The sequence below is a fragment of the Crocuta crocuta genome, unplaced genomic scaffold, assembly GCF_008692635.1.
Source record: "Crocuta crocuta isolate KB4526 unplaced genomic scaffold, BGI_CrCroc_1.0 scaffold262, whole genome shotgun sequence".
Lineage (NCBI taxonomy): Eukaryota > Metazoa > Chordata > Mammalia > Carnivora > Hyaenidae > Crocuta > Crocuta crocuta.
In genome coordinates this window covers 2,204,171-2,224,929 of record NW_027528869.1, presented here as the reverse complement: position 1 = coordinate 2,224,929, position 20,759 = coordinate 2,204,171, and the positions used below count along the sequence as shown (strand labels likewise).

Here is a 20,759-nt window from a genome sequence, read left to right as displayed (position 1 = left end):
TTTATAGTTTGCAGAGTACAAATATTTCCCCTTCTTGGTTATGTTTATTCCTAGGTATTTTATTATTTTTGGTGTAATTGTAAGTTGAATTATTTTTTTAATTTTTTTCTCTGGTTTTATTATTATTGTATAAAAATACAACAGATTTCTGTAAATTGATTTTGTATCCTGTGACCTTACTGAATTCATTTATCAGGTCTAGTAGTTTTTGGTACAGTCTTTAGGGTTTTCTGTGATATAGTATTATGTCATCTGCAATAGTAGTCAAAGTTTTACTTCTTCCTTATGAATGTGGATGCCTTGTATTTATTTTTCTTGTCTGATTGCTGTGGCTAGGACTTCTAGTACTATGGTGAATGAAAGTGAGGAGACTGGACATCCTTCCTTGTTCCTGATTTTAGGAGAAATCTCTCAGTTTTTCACTGTTGAGCATGATGTTAGTTGAGGATTTTTCATATATGGCCTTTATTATGTTGAGGTGTGTTCCCTGTAAGTCTACTTTGTTGAGGGCTTTCATCATAAATGGATGTTGTACTTTATCAAATGCTTTTTCTGCATATTGACGTGATCATATGATTTCTGTCCTTTTTCTTGTTGATGTGATGTATTACATTGATTGATTAGGAGTAAATCTTATTTGATTGTTCTAAATGATTTTTTTCATGTATTCTTGGATTTTATTTGCTAATATTTTGTTGACAGTTTTTGCATCTATATTCATCAGAGATATTGGCTTATAGTTCTCTTTTTATAGTGTCCTTATATGCTTTTGGTGTTAAGGTAGTATTGGCCTCATAGAATGAATTTGGAAGCTTTCCTTAATAGATATTATCTTTTCTTTAAGTATTTGGTAGAATTCACCTGTGAAGCTGTCTGGTCCTGAACTTTTGTTTGTTGGGAGTTTTTTGATTACTGGTTAATTACATTTTTTTTTCGTTGCTGGTAATTGGTCTGTTCAAATTGTCTACTTTTTCCTGCTTCAGTTTTGGGAGGTTATATGTTTCTAGGAAATTTCCATTTCTTTTAGGTTGTCAAGTTTGTTGGCATATAATTTTTCATAATACATAATTCTTTGTATCTTTTTTTTTTAACATTTATTCAGTTTTGAGAGACAGAGACAGAGTACAAGTTGAGGAGGGGCAGAGAGAGAGAAAGACAGAATCTGAAGCAGGCTCTAGGGTCTGAGCTGACAGCAGAGATCCCGATGTGGGGTTCGAACCTACAAACAGCGAGATTGTGACCTGAGTCCAAGTCAGACGCTCACCCAATGGAACCACCCAAGCACCCCATAATCCTTTGTATTTCTATGGTGTTTTTATTCTCCTCTTTGATTTCTGATTTTATTTATTTGAACCCCTACTCCTTTTTTAATGACCCTGGCTAAGGGTTTATCAGTTTTATTTATCCTTTCAAATAATCAGTTCTTGGTTTCAGTGATCAGTTCTGTTGTTTTTTTAGTTTCTGTGGGTTTCTTTTTTTTCCTCTAATGGTTATTATTTCCTTTCTTCTACTAGTTTTGGATTTTGTTTGTTTGTTCTTTTTCTTGCACTTTGGTGTAAGGTTAGGTTGTTTACTTGAGATTTTTCTTGCTTCTTGAGCCAGGTCTGTTTTGCTATAAACTTCCTTCTTAGAACAGCTTTTGCTACATCCCAAAGATTTTGGACCATTGTGTTTTCATTTTCATTTGACTCCATGGATTTTTTTATTTCCTCTTTGATTTCTTGGTTGGCCTATTCATTGTTTAGTAGTATATTATTTAACCTCCACATATTTGTGTTCTTTCCAGTTTTTTCTTTAAAAAATTTTTTTAAATGTTTATTTATTTTTGAAAGAAAGCGAATAGAGTGTGAGCGGGGGAGGAGCAGAGAGAAAGGGAGACCCAGTCCAAAGCAGGCTCCAGGCTTTGAGCTGTCAGTACAGAGCTCCATGCAGAGCTCGAAGTCACTGACTGCGAGATCATGACCTGAGCCAAAGTTGGACACTCAATTGACTGAGCCACCCAGGCTCCCCTTTCCAGTTTTTTTCTTATGGTTGATTTCTAGTTTCATGCCTTTGTGGTAGGAAAAGATGCCTGCTATGACTTCAGTCTTTTTGAATTTGTTGAGACTTGTTTTGTGGGCTAATATGTGATATATTCTAGAGAATGTTACATATGTTCTTGAAAGAATTTGTTTCTGCTGTTTTAGGATTGAGTGTTTAGTATATATCTTTTAGATCCCTCTGGTCCAGTGTGTAATTCAAAGCCAGTCTTTTCTTGTGTATATTCTGTTTGAATGATCTGTACATTGATGTAAGTGGGATATTAAAGTCCCATTGTGTTATTGTATTACTATTGATTACTTCCTTTAGGCTTGTTATTAGCTGCTTCATGTATTTGGGTGTTTCAGTGTTTGGTGCATACATATTTGCAATTGTTATATCTTCTTGTTGGATTGTTCCTTGTATGATTATATAGCGTCCTTCTTTGTCTCTTGTTACAGTCTTGGTTTGAAAGTCTATGGTTGTCTCATATATATATAGGTACCTCAGCTTTCTTTTCACTTCCATTTGCAATGTAATTGGTTTTCCATTCCCTCACTTTCAATCTATAATATATGTGTTTGGGTCTGAAACAAGTCTCTTGTAGGCAGCTTATAGATGAGTCTTGCTTTTTTATTCATTTTGTCACCCTATATCTTTTGATTGGAGTATTTGGTCCATTTCCATTTGAAAGACTTATAGGCAGGTATGTATTTATTGCGATTTGTTACTTGTTTTATGGTAGTTTTTATAGTTCTTTGTTCCTTTCTTCTCTTGTTCTTCTCTGTCATGATTTGCTGGCTTTCTTTAGTGATGTACTTGGATTCTTTTCTCTTTATTTTTTGCATATCTATTTCTGGGTTTTGATTTGTGGTTAGAATTAGGTTTGTATATAATATGTTATGCAGATAGCAATCTGTATTAAGTTAGTGGTCACTTAAGCTTGAACTTATTCTTTACTCCTCTCCCCCCCCACATTTTAGATATATGGTGTCATACTTTACATCCCTTTATTTTATGTATCTTTCTACTGATTTTTATAAATACACTGAATTTTACTGCTTTTGTGCTTCCTACTTTTCATACTCCTACTTACGGTCTTTCCAGTGACAAAATCCCCTTTAACATTTCTTGTAGGTCATGAATTCCTTTAACTTTTGTTTGTTCGGGAAATGTATCTATCCTATTCTGAATGATAATCTTGCTGGATAGAGTGTTTTTGGCTGCAGGTTTTATTTTTTTTCTTTCAGTAGTTTGAATATATCATGCCACTGCCTCTGGCCTGCAAAGTTCCTGCTGAATAATCAGCGTATAGCCTTATGGGGTTTCTCTTGTATGTAACTATCTTCTTTTCTCTTGATGCTTTTAAAATACTCCCCTTTTCGCTACTTTTTGCCATCTTAATTATTGTGTGAGTTGGCGTGGCCCTCCTTACTTGATTTTGTTGTGCCTCTTGGATGTAGATTTCTGTTTCCTTTCTCAGATTCATGAAATTTTCAGCTGTTATTTTTTCAAATAATTTTTCTGCATCCTGTTCTCTCTCTTCTCCTTTTGGGATTCCTATAACGCAGATGTAATGCTTCGTGGTATTGCTGAGTTCCTTAAGTCGACTTTTGTTTTTTATTATTTTTTCTCTCTCACCTGCTCAGCTTGATTACTTTCTGTCCTCTAAGTCACTGATCCATTCTACTTCCTCTGATCGGCTATGTATTCCATCTAGGATATTTTTAGTTTCAGTTATTGAGTTCTTCGTCTCTGACTGGTTCTTCTTTACCTTTTCTGACTCTGTAGAGAGTCTCACTCAGGGCTTCCACTTTTTTCTCAAGTCCAGTGAGTATCTTTATGACCATTACTTTAAATTTTCTATCAGGCATATTACTTACCTGTTTCATTTAGCTCTCTTGCTGTGATTTTTGTCCTGTTCTTTCATGTAGAACATATTCCTCTGTCTTCTCATTTCTCTTCTTAAGAAGTCAGCTACGTCTTCTGCTCTTGAAAGTAGTAGCCTTATGAAGAAGAGGTCCTGTAGTGCCCTGGAGCACAGTGTCCCTTGTTCACCAGAACTGGGTACAGCGGTGTCTCTCATGTAGCAGGCACCCTGCTGTTTTGGCTAAGCCTTTAATGGCTTAGTGCATTCGTCTACAGTGGCTGTCTGCCTCATGTTCATTCGTCTGCAGTGGCTGTCTTTGCCTCATGTGGGCAGGGTTTTGTCCCTATGGTATTAGTGGGACAGTCTGGGACCACCTTGGGCTTGAGTTGAGTCAGACCAGGCATTTTCCAGAAATGCAGTAACACTGAGCCATAGGGCACTTGGTGTCCCCTGAGAAGCATTCACAGATGGGCAGGGCCTGCAGCCACACCAGATGTCTGCCCCAGCCCCCTTCTGGGGTTGCAGTCAGACTGGTGTGTGTGGTTATGTACCCTTCTCTCCAAGGCAGGAGTCACTTTGGAGCAGTGCTGGCCCGTCAGGGCTGCTTGCACATTGCCAGGCACCACTTTGCACCCTGCTGCTGGCACCACTTTCGATGGGCTGTGGCCAAGGTAGTGTTGGAAGGGGGCAGGTCTGCAGGAGAATGCTGGCCTGTGGTGCACAGTGTTAGCAAGGTTTGTACAGGTCTGCTGTGGAAGGGGACCTGGATTCGCTTTAGAAAACTCCTGCCATGAGGCTAGAAGGGGGAGCCCCCAGGAGAACATGGGGGTGGGGTGTACAATGTTAGCAAGTCTTGCAGAGTCTGCTGTGGGAGAGAACCTGGAAGAGAGACCTGGCTGGAGGGGGTGTCTGCTCAGGGGAAGGTGGGGGTAGCAAGTTAGGTGAATATTGGCTGGGCTGGCTCCTACAGGTGCCCATGTGTCTGCAGGCTGGGGAACGGGGAGGGAAATGGCAACTGTCAGCGCTTTCGTTCTAGAGACATCTTTCAGTGATCCCTGCCCCTCCAGCACACGTTCAGATTAGTAAATCTCCCTCTCACATGTCCTAGTCATTTTCATCCTGCTACTTCCCTGCTGTATTTCCCCAGGGGCGGTTTGTTGTGCTGTTTCTCCAGGGGCAGGACTCCGTTTCTTTGCATGCCCTGCCCTCTGACTCTCCCAGACTGACCCCACTGAGTTTTAAAGCGCCAGGTGTTAAGCCCTGCTGATTGTCAGAACTCGTGAAACTAGGCCTCTATGGCTTTCAGAGCCAAATGTCATGGGGATTCAGCTTCCTGGTTGGGATTCCCCATACCTGGGGTGCTTGGTGTGAAGATCTGTGTCTCTCCCCTGTCTGCACCTGCATGTCTCTCCTTCCTAAGGACTGCCCAGCAGTCTGCCCTTTCCACCATCTTCAATGCGGTCTCGTCTCCAAATTTAGCTGCGGAGAGTCCGTTCTGCCCATCTTCAGGTCGTTTTCTGGGTTATTTACACTGATGTGGATGTTATCTGGTGGTATCCATGGGACAAGGTGAGCTTAGGATCTTCCTATTCCACTGTCTTCGCCGGAAGTCTACTGTATTCTAGATTCTGTGCTGTGTTCCTGTTGACAAATCTGCTGCTGTTCTTACCCCCATTATTTAATGTGATCTCCTTTATTTTTCTTTTTGGAAGGTGAAAACATATTCTCGTTGTCTTCAGGGTTCTGAAATTTCATAGTGACATGCTTTGGTGGTGTCGACTTTTCATTTCTAATATCACATTTTTAACTTCTAAGAGCTTCTTAGCTTTCTAAATATTTCTTTTTTCTCAAAGCTTTCTCTTCTGGTTTTGTGGATGAGGATAGTTTCAAGTTTTCTCCTGCTTCCTACAATGTTTTCCTCTGAGTGCCCTCCACTCGCTCCTTTCTACTCCCCTCCAATTGTTTTCATGCTGCATCTTTTGTGTTTGAAGCTTTCCTCATATATCAGATAATCGTTTTTGTCCATTTATATTTAAGAATGAGGCGTTTGTGTCGTAGAGAATTTCATCTTGTCCAAAGAGGTCTCTCTTTTACCCTAAGCCTCCTAGAGTGTCTTTAATTTACTTGGGGCCTTGCACCATGACAGATAGTCTAACAGTGCGGTTCATGTTGAATACCTTGGGTCCAGTGGTATCAGCTGTACTCCCAGGGGGGCTGGAGACTGAGATTCAGCCCCTGGAAGTTAACCACATATTTTGATCAACCCCCAGTAAAACCTCTGGGCCTCAAGGCTCAGGCGAGCTTCCTTGGTTGGCAGTACTCCGTACATATTCTCACATATCACTAAGAGGAGGCGCTGACACTGTCCTTTGCTCCTCTGAGAGAGGACAACTGACAGTTCTGTGTTTGGAACTCTCCTGGATCCTACCTCGTCTGTGTCTTCTGTTGGCTGAATTTAATCCCTGTCCTTTGTTGTGATAAACTGTCACCATGAGTATAACAGCTTTCTAGCTTTCAGTGAGTTCTGTAAACCTTCTAGTAAATTATCAAATCTGAGGTGGTCTTGGGGATCCATCCCCCATGACCTTATAACTGGTATCAGAAGCAAAGGTTGTCTTGTGCATCTCCTTCAAGTTTTGTAGCAGTAAGAAGCTTATTAGAAGCTTTCTGGACATGGATGGGACTTACAACCCCTAGGGTGATATTGCTGGGTCATTTCATCAAAAGTCTCCAAGTTCCATGTGTGGGGGTCTTTTTTCTTGGCCTCGGCAGTTTCTGCAGAAATCAGTCCTCCAGTCTTTTGTGTAGGCGAGCATAAAACTAACTGCTAGTATTTTCAGAGTTGAGTAGGGAAGGGGAGTAGCACTGGATATCAAATTTCAGTTTGATATCCCTATTTATTCCTTCTATTTTTCTCTGTGATACTCTTGACAGCAGAAACAGTACAGGATGTTGAGGAACACATTAACAGGGACACATAGTGTATATGGGGCATCAAGGAGAGATTCATAGAGAATATTTAAACTGATACCCATCGATGGGTAGAGGGAGCTAGCTCTGCGAGAATGGAAGGAATAGTGTTCTAGGTAGAGGGCTTATAAATTTTTTTGAATACGTATGTCAGTATCATTTGGGGAGGGGAGCAAGTAAGGTGTCAGTTTGTTATAATCAGAAAAATAGGACCAGGGATATAATACCTAAGGGAATCTGTAGATTGAAGGGAATACCTCTGGTGGTGGTTAATTGATACCATGTCTTTTTCAGATATGTATATAAAGGCATTGAGGACCCAAGTTAAATTTCTGTTTAGGAGTCAGGATTTAAACTTATTACATTAGGTATGTGAAGTTTGACTTCTTATGAAAAGTTGAATATTTATATTAATCATAAATGCTCTTGTTGACTTTGCCTTCCATGTTTTTTTTGTTTTGTAATGGTAATCTGGCCAACGAGAGTAGTTTTAAGTAGATACTGAAACTTCGATTAGCTGTTGCTTACCCCTAAGTATTTAGATGACTTGAAGAACTTTTGAATTTGCCTTTAGAATAGTAGGACACTACTGTTATACTTCCTGGGTTTAAATTTTTTTTTAATTTTTTTAATTTATTTCTGAGAGAGAAAGTAAGACAGCGTAAACTGGGGAGGGGCAGACACAGAGGGAGATACAGAATCTGAAGCAAGCAGGTTCCAGGCTCTGAGCTTGCTGTCAGCACAGAGCCTGACACAGGGCTCAAACCCACAAACCGTGAGATCATGACCTGAGCCGAAGTCAGATGCTTAACCAACTGAGCCACCCAGGCGCTCCTACACTTCCTGGGTTTAAAACTTTCAGTGTCTTCCATTCGTCTGTTGCATTAGATTCAGTCTGGTAATCTACCAGTCTTCACCTTTCATGATATGTTCCCAGCCTGTCTTTCAGCCTTTGTTTCTGTCTCTATGTACTTGCTTCTTCAGAAAAAATAAAAATAAAAAAAAGTTTGATTATTCCTGAACTAAATTTGAGTTCTTTCACCTCAGGGTCTTTCTTAGAATGCTACTCTTGCCTTCTCAGCCACCACCTGCCACCCTAGAGAGTGCATGTAAATGTTTTAAATTATACTTGTTCAGAATATCTCCATTTTACTTACATCTACGTTTGACATTATAATTTGACATCAAAAGCAAAAGAGCCTACCCATTTGGCCGTATTTTTCCTCCTGTTTACTTTTCTCTTTTAACCATTTTATTTAATTAATTAATTTTTTAGAAGTTTTATTTATTTAAGTAATCTCTACACCCAGTGTGAGGCTCAAACCCATGACCCCAAGATCAAGAGTCACACGCTGTACTGACTGAGCCAGCCATGAGTCCTTCTTTTAACCATTTTAAGCTAAGCTTTAGTTTTTCCCTCCTAGGTTTTTAAAGAAGTTGAAGTGTTAGTTCTACAGAGAAATTTGACTGTAGTTTTTGCCTTTTTCCATTCTGCCATGTATACCAACTGATTAAATCAGTTAACAGTGGTCCAGTATTTTAAGTCTGGAGTGTCTTATGTCTGAATTTCAGTGTCTTGTGTCTGTGGCCTCATGCCACCTTATCTCTGCAACCACATATTTATTCCCAAACATACCTTTCTGCCATTGTTATTGTTCTGGTAACAGGCTGTAACCATTCCTGAATTGGTCTTCATTCAAATTATGCCCAGTATTTGAAATGTCTTCCTTCTTTTTGACATGTAGTTAATTTCTGCTAATCTGTTAGGGCGAGCTGGCTTGTTGAGACCTTCTCTGGCCCCCTGGTCTTCTTATGACAGAGGTGGAGCTAGAATCCAGTCTCTTGCCTTGTTCTGCACTGTCATGCCTGCTGTTCAAATTAATTGAATGATGCCTGTGGGTAAGTTAGTCAGAGAAGACACATTGTCCAAACAGCTATACTGTGATAAAACATTGTAAGATACCTATTGAAGGCCTGCCATAGAGTCAGTGCCTCATAAACAATTGTCCATATTTTTCCATTTTCAAATCCAACTATGACCCTCATCACAGAGCCAGGATGTGGAATTCCTTTTTTCCAAGGTATGCTGTGTACCCAGAGCTGATACCCCATGTGCTTATGAATCTCCTTCATTGCCAATCTAGTATTAAGCCCCAGTAGATAGTCTCTGGGTTTGGATTATTACCATTGTACTATTGAAGTTTTACAGTAAACTCACTTGGAGCTATAGTAAATTAAAAACGAAATAGGTGGGAAACTATTGGATATTTTAACTGCCTCTTTCTTTGACTTCTCAGTTCAAGCCAAGAATACATTTCTCAAACAGCTTTGATATGTGGATTGCTGAGGAGAACCGTATAGTTCCAATCTGGCAGGTTAAGAGTTCTTTGAAATAGTTAATGAAATGCTTCATACTGGGAACCTGGTAGAAATACTTGGTTTCTGAAAAACCTTTTGATAATGCTTCCCCTAAGAATTTAAGGAAAACTCCAACAGAGTAAAAAGTATTGCCTTTCTTTCTGTAGATTTGAACATATTTAAACAATAGTAAAAACAGTGCACGGTGAAAAGCTCACCTCCCAGAGATGTCAGTCCTTGGTTGACACCAGTTTTGTTACAGCACGTGACAGTTTCAATGCTAACAGAACTCCTTGGATGACAGTTTAGAAACACAACTGATGGACAACAGGTTTTGAAAAGCTAAAAAATATATAAGCTTTNGTCAGCACAGAGCCCGACGCGGGGCCCGAACCCACGAACCGCGAGATCATGACCTAAGCGAAAGTCGGACGCTTAACCGACTAAGCCACCCAGGCGCCCCTTATTAGGCTGAATTTAAAAACATGGGTGTCCATCGCTAGAGATTTAACTTCCAGTCTCACTAATTTTTTAAAAATAAATTTAATGGAAGTATGTCTCAGTCTGTCCAGGCTGCTGTAACAAAAACACCACAGACTGGGTAGCTTATAAACAACAGAAACTTATTTCTCACAGTTATGGAGGCTGGGGAGAGCAAGCCCAAGGCACCAGCAGATCTGGGGTCTGATGAGGACTGGCTTTCTCATCACTGGCTGTCTTTTCACTGTTAACTTCACAGAGCAAAGGACCAAGGGATCTCTCTGGGGCCTCTTTTCTAACAGCACTAATCCCATTCATAAGGGCTTTGTTCTCATGACTAATCAACTCCAAATGTTGTCACACTGGAGACCAGGTTTCAACATATGAGAGTGTGTGTGTGTGTGTGTGTGTGTGTGTGTGAGGGAAGATGATATAAACATGCATGCAGACTGTGAGACACAATATATATACAGTAAGATATACTGATCTTGAATGTATAGTTTCTACAGCCCCATACAAATGAGTTTTGGTATAGTTTGATTTATATGTTGGTATTGGTGGAGTGTGAAATACTTACATTTTAAGGTTTGGGGAAACTTCACTTTTAGTGTGCCATTTTATCGTTGTGACACCGTTTACTACTGGTAACTTTGCATATTGGTTTTTGTATGTTATGTATTGCTATGAAATAAATGGCTCCAAAACTTAGCAACCTGAAACAATCAACATTTATTATCTCATAATTTTTGTGGGTCAGAATCTTGGGAGTGATTTAGCTGCGTGTTTCTAGTTTGGGGCTTCTCACAAGGTCACTGTCAAGTTCTCAGCCCAGGCTGCAGTCACCTAAATGTTTGACCGGAGCTGGGGAGCTGCTTTCAGGGTGGCTCCTCGCAATGGTTGGCAAGTTAGTGCAGGCAGCTGGTGAGAGCCCTCAGCTTTCTGTTAATGTGGGTTTCACCCTAGGGCCACCTGAATGTCCTTGTGATGTGGCGTTTGTCTTTTCCCGAAGAGAGGGATCCAAGATAGTAAGGCAAGAGCCACAGTGTCTTTTATTGCCAAATATTGGAAAAACACACACTGATATTTACACAGTATCTTATTTTTTTGGTAATGTTTATTTTTGAGAGAGAGAGAAAGCGACAGAGTGCAAGCAGGGGAGGGGCAGAAAGAGAGGGAGACACGGAATTCAAAGCAGGCTCCAGGCTCTGAGCTGTCAGCACAGAGCCTGATGCAGGGTTTGAATGAATGATGAGATCATGACCTGAGCCGAAGTCAGAAGCTTAACCAACTGAGCCCCCCAGGCGCCCCGCCACAGTATCTTATTGGTCATATAGGTCAAACCTATTCACTGTGGAAGAAGCATGAATACCAGGAGATTAGAATCACTGGGGGCAATTTTGGAGGCTGACCATCATGGTTTCCCTTATTCATTATGTTATTTATTTTCGCTTGCTTTTGTTTATAGTTTCCTTTAATTGCTAAAAATGTCAAACATTCTGAGAAGTAGAAGGACTAATATAAAATCACCCATAGATACCAATCACCGAGATACAACTGTCATTAATGATTTACACTTTGCATTGGCAATGTTTTTTGGAAATATTTTAAATTAAAAATATGGACATTATGATATTTCATTTGTAAATATTTGTTTATGTCTTTAAGGAATAAAGGTATTTTCTTACAATATCATAATATCATTGTCACAATAACCAAACTTGAAATAATTCCCTGATATTATCTAATACCAGGTCTTTATTTTAAATTTCTCCAGTTGCCCCAAATGTATTTTATAGCTGATGTGTTCAAGCCAGAATCCAAGTAAGGACCATGCATTATATTCAATTGTTGTATTTGTCTCCCTTCATCTGGAACAAAGCTTGTTTCTTTTACTGCCACGAGTTTGATGATTTGGGATTATCTAACTTGTAGATCATTCCAGCTTTAGGGTTTATCTGATTATTTCCTCATGATGTCATTTAACTCATTTTTATCTTTTCTATATTTACTTTAATTTGGAAGTGATGTGTTAGTTTGGGTTCTCTTGAAAAACAGAATCAGTAGTAGATATATGAATATAGATACAGATAAAGAGACTTAATGAAGGAATTGGCTCACATGATTTTGGACTCTGAGAAGTCTAAGATCTGCAGTTAGTGAGCTAGAGACCCGGGAGAGCCAAGGTACAGTTCCAGCCTCAGTGTGGCCTGGGGAACCGAAGAACTGGTGCTGTAAGTTCTAATCCTAGTCCAAAGGCCTAAGATGCAGGTGAGCAGACGCTGTAAGTTCCCGTCTGAGTGCCTGGGACCCAGAAGAGCCAGTGGTGTAAGTTCTGGTCCAAGTGCCAAGTCTGAAGGCTAGAGAAGATCAGCATCCCAGCTGAAAGGCAGTCAGGCAGACAGAATTCTTTCTTCCTCAGCTTTTTATTCTACTCAGCAGATCAGACGAGGCCCAGCCACATTGCAGAAGGCAATCCCCTGTACTCAGTCTACTGATTCAAGTGCCAATCCCATCCAGAAACACCCTGAGAAGACACACCCAGAAATAATGTTTCAACAAATACTGGGCACCCCGTGGCCCAAAGTTGATATATAAAATTAGCAATCACTTATGTAAAGTCTGATTAGGTTCAGATTAAACAGTTCTGGTAAGATTACTTCATAAGTGATGCTATATATTTTATATTATGTCATCTCATGAGGCTCATAATGAATGTCTGATTATCCCACTATCAGTGTTACTAAGTTTGATCATTTATTTAAGGAGATTGCAGCTGTATTGGCCAGTTCTATGATCCCAGCTTACCCTTTTGACCTGCAAGTAATGTGTGAGGTGATATTTCCATCCCAGGTGAATATCTAGTTCCCCACAAACTTTTCACTCAGTGTCTTTTCCACGTGGGTCTCTGGGATTGATGTCTCCTACAGCATTGATTTGGGCTGCCCTTGGCTCATTTAACCAATAGAATGCAGCCGAAGTGATGCTTCAGTAGATGTTTTTATGATTCTGGGAGCGCTCAGCTGCCTTCAGCTACCCTGTTGGAGAAGGCACTTGGAAAGGGAGAGGTTCTGGTCCTACATGGAGAAAGAGACGGCCACCTAGTGTCCCACCAGAACTCGCCTGTACCAATTAAGTGTGGCAAGATGACGTAGTGTAATTTGGTTCTTTGTGTTGTTAAGTCCTACAGTTTTCTTCTCCCTTCCCCTCAGATGCTGACACTTCTTCCACAGGCTTCCCTGGTTTGTGAATCCTTCCTTGTACCCAGTTGTCCCTTCTTTCAAAAGGTTTCTCATCAGATAGTAGCTCTATGATAAATCTCCGTTAAGCAAATGCCTGAAATACTGTGTTCTAGTGTATCAAGGCTTCCCCCAAACTGCTAGTCCCCTTTCATTGACTCATCAAATGTTATAGATGGTTGGCTGCCTGTCGCCTGAGTGCAGTGATGGGGAGCTGGGCTGGGGGAGGTAGAAATTTGTACACTGATGAAATGGTCTGGGTCTCTTCACTTTGGGGAAGCTTCTCCTGGTGGGAACATCTGAAAAGACAATTCAGCAAACAATCCAACATAACCACTAGATTACGTGCCTGTGCCTGATACATAGTAAACACCTAAATATTTACTGACTTAGGTAAGAATTATAATCGTATATTATCTGCTAAAGTTCCAGGGGAGTCCACAGGAAGCTTTTGTGATTGAAAGGCTTGGGAAAGTTCCTCAGGGTGACATAGAGTAGGATTTTTGATTGGAGTGATCTGGCATGCAAGCTAGATACTTTTGACAGTGAAAAGGTGCACTCAAATACTTAAAATGATATATAATTTTTAAAAATATTTACTTATCAACTGGCAAATTGCTTTTATATTTTTAGTGGCTCTTCTATTCAAGAGAAAATAGCTCTATTCAAAAACTTTTAGAGGCGCCTGGGTGGCTTAGTCGGTTAAGTGTCCGACTTTCGCTTAGGTCATGATCTCACGGTACGTGGGTTTGAGCCCCGCATCAGGCTCTGTGCTGACTGCCAGCTCAGAGCCTGGAGCCTGTGTCAGTCTGTGACTCCCTCTCTCTCTGACCCTCCCCTGCTCATGCTGTCTCTCTCTCTCTCTCCTAGAAATAAAAAAAAACAAAAACCTTCTAGAAAACAATTCATTCTAAAACAAAATATATTCATATACCTCAAAGCCAAAAAATGTATTCATGTTAATTATCTTAGCCTTATAAAACAACATAAGTTGAGTTATTGCTCTGCTTTAACCAGTTTCTTAACTGTATCAGTCTGGTATGTCATTGTTATATGTATATATTTTATATTTATTTTATTTTGAGAGGTGGAGGGAGGGGCAGAAAGAGAGAATCCCAGGCAGGCTCTATGCTGACAGCGTGAGCTCTATGCGGGGCTTGATCTCACTAACTGTGAGATCATGACCTGAGCCAAAACCAAGAGTCAGACACTTAATCAACTGAGCCACCCAGGTACCCCTATCATTGATATTTTTTGAAGAGCATTGAAAATGTTTTTTGAAGAACATTGAAAATTTTTTAAATAATTAAAATGTTCATTAATTTTTTAAAAGTTGAATTTTACTTTTTCATAAATTTGAAATTCTTGATACCTTCAATTGATTCTTCTCTGTAGAACATATTATTTCTAATTGAGAAAATATTTTCCAGATATTGAGGTATCTGGTAGGCTTAGAGCAAATTCTGTAAGTAGAGGGTGTTCTTAATTCTCATTTTTCAAAAATTGAAATGCATAAATATTTTGGCACAAATAGTTTCACAGCTAATGTATTTTTGTCTCCATTGCAAGCAAAATAATATGTAATCTTATAAGACCAAACTTGTCAAATAAGATGTCTTTGTTTAAGATTCTTTGGAATGTTTTGCTAAATCTAAATACTGTAAAATCTCAAACCGTCTCAATTTCACTTCTTTCCAGTACAGAATATAAATGTAATCAATTTAAAATAGGAGTTTGTGGTAACTAGTCCCCAAAGATGGCCTGGGTCTCTGGGATTGGTGTCCCTTTACAGCATCGCTTCAGGCTGCCCTTGACTCACTTTAACCAATAGAGTTTTTGCAGAAATGATACTTTAGTGGCTGTTTCTATGAATCTGGGAGCCCTGAGTTGCCTTGTAAGGGTTCAACTACCCTGTTGGAGAAGCCACTTGGAAAGGGAGAGGTTCTGGTCCTACAGGGAGAAAGAGAAGCGCACGCAGTGTCCCAGCAGAGCGTAGTCTTCTAGCTAGCTGCCTTCCTTAAAGGCACTGGTTGTATGAGTCAAACCACGTTGCGTGTCCCAGCCCCACTTGACCCAAAGAATCAGGAGAAATGATAAAGGGGTTGCTGATTTGAGCCCTGACATTTTGTTGTGATATGTTTTACAGCAGTAGATAATCGAAACAGATTAAGTTGTGGTATCCCAAAGTGCAATCTTAGAATTTTAAAATAAAGCATTAAATAATGCTAGTTGAAAAGCACTCATTTAATTTGTTGAAGTCTTGTCTTTACTTTTGTAGGGATACATTTTAGTGTCTTCCTGTTTGCAGTATTTACAAACAATTGTCATCAGTAGTAGTGGTTCACTGAGTTTCAAAAGCTGGTGGCTTTTGGTGTTATATTTGCTTAACAGGTTTTTTTTTTTTTTTTAAAAGATTTTCAACCTGATTTTGAAAAAAAATAAAGCCAACAACATGTAAAGGTCGTGTTTACAAAATAGTTTAGGACTGGTTGTACATCAGCTTAGATTGACTGACAAAATGGTTCTTATTCTTCCAAGAGCCAAATGTTTCTAAAATTCATCTGATGATGATCAGTAAAGAGAAATGTGCATACTGTCAGGAAGAAGTATTTATTTTTAATTAAACATCAGCTTTCTCAGAAAGATCAGGTAGTTCACTTATTCTCTGTATATATAAAATATTTAAGATTTGACAGCTACAGCTTGCACTTCGTTACAATGTGGAAGTTTATTTGGATGAAATTGTAAATTATGTGTCTGTCGCATCCATATCCAAGTATATTTCTGCTCCATAGGTTTCTTAATTGAATAAGAAAATTATTTTTATCATAATAGTATGTTCCAACAAATTGTACCCATGTTACCATTGCAAAATCAAATAATTATATGTTCAACACCATCCTCTTTAACTGAATTTACAGTGACAGTCACCATGATGTCAGATGTTTTACCTTCAACAGAATAGACTTCTGGAATTTTTTCTTGGATTTGATAAATTCAGTTTTTAAAATGAGCCAGTATTTGAAGTAATTTTACAGATTTTCTCTTTGAAGCACCTGTGAGTCTGATCTAGAACTGGTATTTTCTAGTTGTGAAATTATGCTTCTAAAGCCAACCACTTAATAACTACTGCCTTACTTATACATACACTAGGAAGTTTAGATGTAAAAATGAGCAGTTTTTAGAGTACAGATCTTCCTCGATTATGGTGGGGTCATGTCCTGACAAACCCATCATAGGTTGGATGTACTGTAGTCAGAAATCCATTTAATACACCTAATCCACTAAGCATCAGGGCTTAGCCTCGTTTACCTTAAACATGCTCAGAACACTTACATTAGCAAGTGGCCAGGATTACCTGACACAAAGCCTATTNCAGAGGCGGGGGGGGGGGGGAGGGGATCTTAAGCAGGCTCCATGCCCAGCGTGAAGCCAGATGCAGAGCTCTATCCCATGACACGGGGATCATGACCTGAGCTGAGATCTAGAGTCAGAGGCTCAACCCACTGAGCCACCCATGTGTCCCTCAAGGTCTATTTTATAATAAAGTGTTGAGTAGTCATAGAATATATTAAATACTGACAGCGAGAAACAGAATGGTTGTTATGGATACAGGATGGCTGTCAGCGTGTGGGTGATTTACCCTTGGGATCACATGGCCAACTGGGAGCTGTGGATGTCGCTGCCCAACATGAGAGAGGATCCTACCACGTAGCCGTAGTCTGGGGAAAGGTCAGAATTCAAAATTTGAAATATGGTTTCTACTGAGTGCATATTGCTTTTGCATCACCATAAAATTGAAAAATTGTAAATCGAACCATTGTAAGTTGGGGACTGTCCATGCTCATTTTATCTAAGTGGAAAGTCATGCTTCAGTGCTTTATGGAACTGCATCTTGTGAGGCTGTGTTAAATGGCCATCATTAAACACAGCCTTCTTCACATAACCGCTAATTTTTGAAGTATGTAGAAAGGTGCTTTCTAGCAGATTTGGGTCTTGGACTGAGTGGCATCTCTGTAGAGTTATGTTGGCACCTGGTAAATGTTGAAAAGTATTTTGTGCAAATTACAGATCGTCAGCTTTTCTGAGAAATGGAGGTTCGGAATTTAATATTTCATTAAGCATACTTTTTTTTGAGCTCATTGTTGCTGATAGATTTTTCCAAAATAAAAAGGGCTAACCCTAAAGAGTGTTAGATTTATAGGCTATAAAAATGACAAAAGCATTGCTTGCAGTTAGTTCTCCTCTAGGAATCTGGATATTCCCCATACATATTCCTTATTCACCTAGCCTACAGTTTCTCATACTTCTCGTGCCCTCCCGGCTGGCGGTGTGGTGTGTGTGTGTCTCTTGTGGGCTTGGGCCCAGGCCGGGGCACAACTGGCTGGTTATATTCAAATGACTGTGGAGACACAAGAGTGTTGGGTATCCCTCCCACCACCACCCGAGACTGGAAGGAGTTAGCTGTTGCCCGCCACCCGTGTCCCGAGTACCCTTAGTTGCCAGTGAATGTCCTGCGTGCTGGGAGGGACAGTTTATGTCTGGAAGACGGGGGAAGAGTCAAATTGTGGTCTCCTTACAGAGTGAAGTACATATTCAAGTGAGATCTCTGTTCACTATACTTTCCTCTTACATGAATATGGTAGAAACTGGGGTCTACAAAACCCAGGCTGGTTTATTTTGCTTATTAAAAATTTTATTTTATGTTTGTATTACAGAGAGAGAGAGAGAGCAGGGGAGAGGGGCAAAGGGAGAGAGAGAGAAAATCTCAAGTAGGCTCTACGCTCAGTGTGGAACCTGGTGAGGGGCTCCATCCCACGACCCTGGAATCATGACCTGAGCCAAAATCAAAAGGTACACACTCAACCAACCGAGCCTACCCCCATGCCCACATTTGTTTATTAGAAAAATGAAATATAGAAGCAATGCTACACAAGATGGGACAGGGGGTGTCAACTGAGCAAGTCCTGGGCAAATTAGGATGGTGGGTTCACTCTAGCGAGGACCAGAAGCTCAGCAGATGGACCGGATTGTGCCCAATAATAAGTTTTACTCCAGTGGTCAGAGCGTGGAGGCAGAGGGATAAGCTCTGAGGGTTTGTTCCAGCCTGTGGACTTTCCCCACAGAGACTTAGCTGAGGATATTTGTGGGTACTGAGCAGTAGGAATCCTTCCTTGAATTCTGTGCTCCGTGAGCCTTCCAGTCGCCTCTGGAATACCAGCTCTTCTTGCACTATTCCCTCTCCAGATGGCACCAGAGAATGAGCAGCTCTTATTTGTTTGAAGGCACATTTTAAAGACTGAAATGCTGCAGTCAGTGGACTGATGAGGCTTTGGCCACTCTCTCCTCCCCGCTACCAGTGTTCTAGTCCGAGCTGCCCCTGCTATTGCCTGAGCCTTCTACTGTCTTCCCCACAGCAGCCAGAGGGGCTTCCCGAAATGTAAACCTAAATCTGATCCTTTCGTCTCTCCACACAGAGTTCTCTGAAGACTTCCTCTCTCATACCTAAAGCCCTTCTGTGCGAAAAAGTCCTTCGTCAGGGGCTTTCAAACCTTACGGGCCATGCTTCACAGCTGGCCATGGACTTTATATTGCCCCACAGAACATGCCTACATATGTATAATTGCAGCAAAATTTCTGCATTTGACCCTTATCTGTATTGTATAAAACGTGTCCTGATGTTTTCCATTTTATTGTCTCTTCTTTTAAAAAAATACTCATTGTAGCTGACAACCTTGATTTCATGACATATCCATGGGTCATGGCTCTCAGTGTGGAGGACATTTTCCTCTCTGACCTGGCCCATAGCCTCTTCGGCTTTGTCTCTACGACTCCCAGTTCTCCTTGTTTACCACCCACCAGTTGCTCCTGTGTCCCTGCTTTGCCTCAAATATGACATGTTCACTCTTGCTTTAGAGGTTTGCGTTTGCTCTTCTCTCTGCCTAGAACACTGTTTCCCCTGGTTGATGGTCTCTTTGCTCCCTTCCTTATTTAATATGGGGCCCTGCTCAGTTGTTTTCTTACCAGAAATTCTCCCTGACCATGCCCATCCCTGCCTTCTCCTTTCTCTTGTAACATATGTTACGTAATATGTTCAACATGCATTTACATGTTTATTTGCCCCATCTCCTCGGAAGAAGCTTTGTGAGAGTCAGGATTTTGTTTTCTCATTCACTGGTGAATCCACAGAGCCTCAAGCAGTGCTGGCACCATCGTGTGTACCCCGTTTATATTAGTTGAATGAAAGAACAAATGTAACTCATTGGCAGATGTGTATTGACCAGACTTTCTAGGAGCAAAGTCCCTGATATGCCTCGTATCTTAAGTTTAAACTATCGACTTTGGGATGGAGACCCCTGTGTAACACTCTGTGAGCAGACCTAATGCCGTGTGTCTAGGAATTCTGGGGTCCCGTGCTCCTGCCCATGGCCTGGAAAGAGAATGTGATCTCAGGGAAAGTCTGGACCTTTGGCCCCACAGACTCCTTAACTATGGGGAAGGGCATTGCTGTGGGTGGGCCAGTGTGGGCCTGTCTTACCCAGGTGTGATATTAGTTTCATATAGGATTTATATAATAATCAGGTTTCGTCTGGTGGCCTGTGGTGCTGATGTTTGGTGATCTTTTCTGTGGGAGCAGTAACGGTGGCATTCTGCTGTTCCTTTCCACCTGGCCTTGTACAGCTGTGTCAGGCTGGGTTGTGGAAGAGCTCAGTGGCAAGGTAGGTCATGACAGGTTTGGAGTGTGAGATGCCCCACGGAGGTGATACATGATGCTGATGTCTGGACTATAGTAACAGAGATCTTACTGGCTTACCGACTGCAGTCTCCTTCCACCTGCCACTCCTGCCTGTGTGCCTCTTAATTCAGAAGAGCTTAGTGTATTTTGTTCTTACGGCTCAATAAGGTAATGCTCGCATTTGGTGAAAAATTTCGGTTTTATGGAACTGCAACATGAGGAAGTAGAAATCTTATATAATTCTAGCTCTGAAGAGAAACATTTATGTTAGTTTGGTATATATTCTACTTTTTTTGCACATGTACCAACAGATATATGTTTTATATTTGTATTTTTGTTTTTATAAACATTTAAAAATTTTTAAAAAAATGTTTATTATTTATTTTTGAGAGAGAAAGACAGAGTGTGAGCAGGAGAGGGGCAGAGAGAGGGAGACACAGAATATGAAGGAGGCCTCAGGCTCCGAGCTGTCAGCACAGAGCCCAATGCAGGGCTTGAACTCATGAGCCACAAGATCATGACCTGAACTGAAGTCAGTTACTTAACCGACTGAGCCACTCAGGTGCCCCATAAACATTTTTATTTAAAACAAGTCACTGCCATGCAGGTCGCTTATTTTCATGGAGTAATGCACCATAATCAGTTTTCCATGACAGCACTTACTGATCTACCTCATTCTTTTTAATGGCTGGATCATATTCTGTATTATGGATCTGCTGTATTTGATTGAATCAGTCATGTATCTTAGTGTCCCTTGTAACACTGCTACCATAAATACCGTTTCATACTTGTATTTGCATATTTGTGTAAGCATTTCTATGGTACATATTCTGTATACTGCTTATTTTTAGAAAATACTTCTTTGATTTTGTTATAGCCCAGTTTGGAAATCTTCAGAGGCTCTGATCACTTACAGGATAAAGTCTAGACCAGTGCTGTCTAATAGAAATACAACGAACGGGGTGCCTGGGTAGCTCAGTTGGCTAAGCGTACAACTCCTGATTTTGGCTCAGGTCTTGATCTTGCTATTGCTGACAGCACAGAGCCTACTTGGAATTCTCTCTCTCTCTTTTTCTGCCCCACTTTTCCG

The 20,759-nt window shown here is 40.5% G+C and overlaps 1 protein-coding gene across 1 annotated transcript in view; it reads left to right on the top strand.

Annotated features, from left to right (window-relative positions):
• Positions 1 to 10,590: 10,590 nt before the first annotated feature.
• DERA (deoxyribose-phosphate aldolase) overlaps positions 10,591 to 20,759 on the top strand; it is an 88,572-nt gene continuing 78,403 nt past the window's right edge. Inside the window, exons 1-3 of the mRNA XM_077756411.1 lie at positions 10,591 to 10,722; positions 17,224 to 17,392; positions 19,516 to 19,652. Coding sequence (XP_077612537.1) covers positions 10,591 to 10,722; positions 17,224 to 17,392; positions 19,516 to 19,652 — 438 coding nt within the window. The remainder of the gene's footprint in view (positions 10,723 to 17,223; positions 17,393 to 19,515; positions 19,653 to 20,759) is intronic.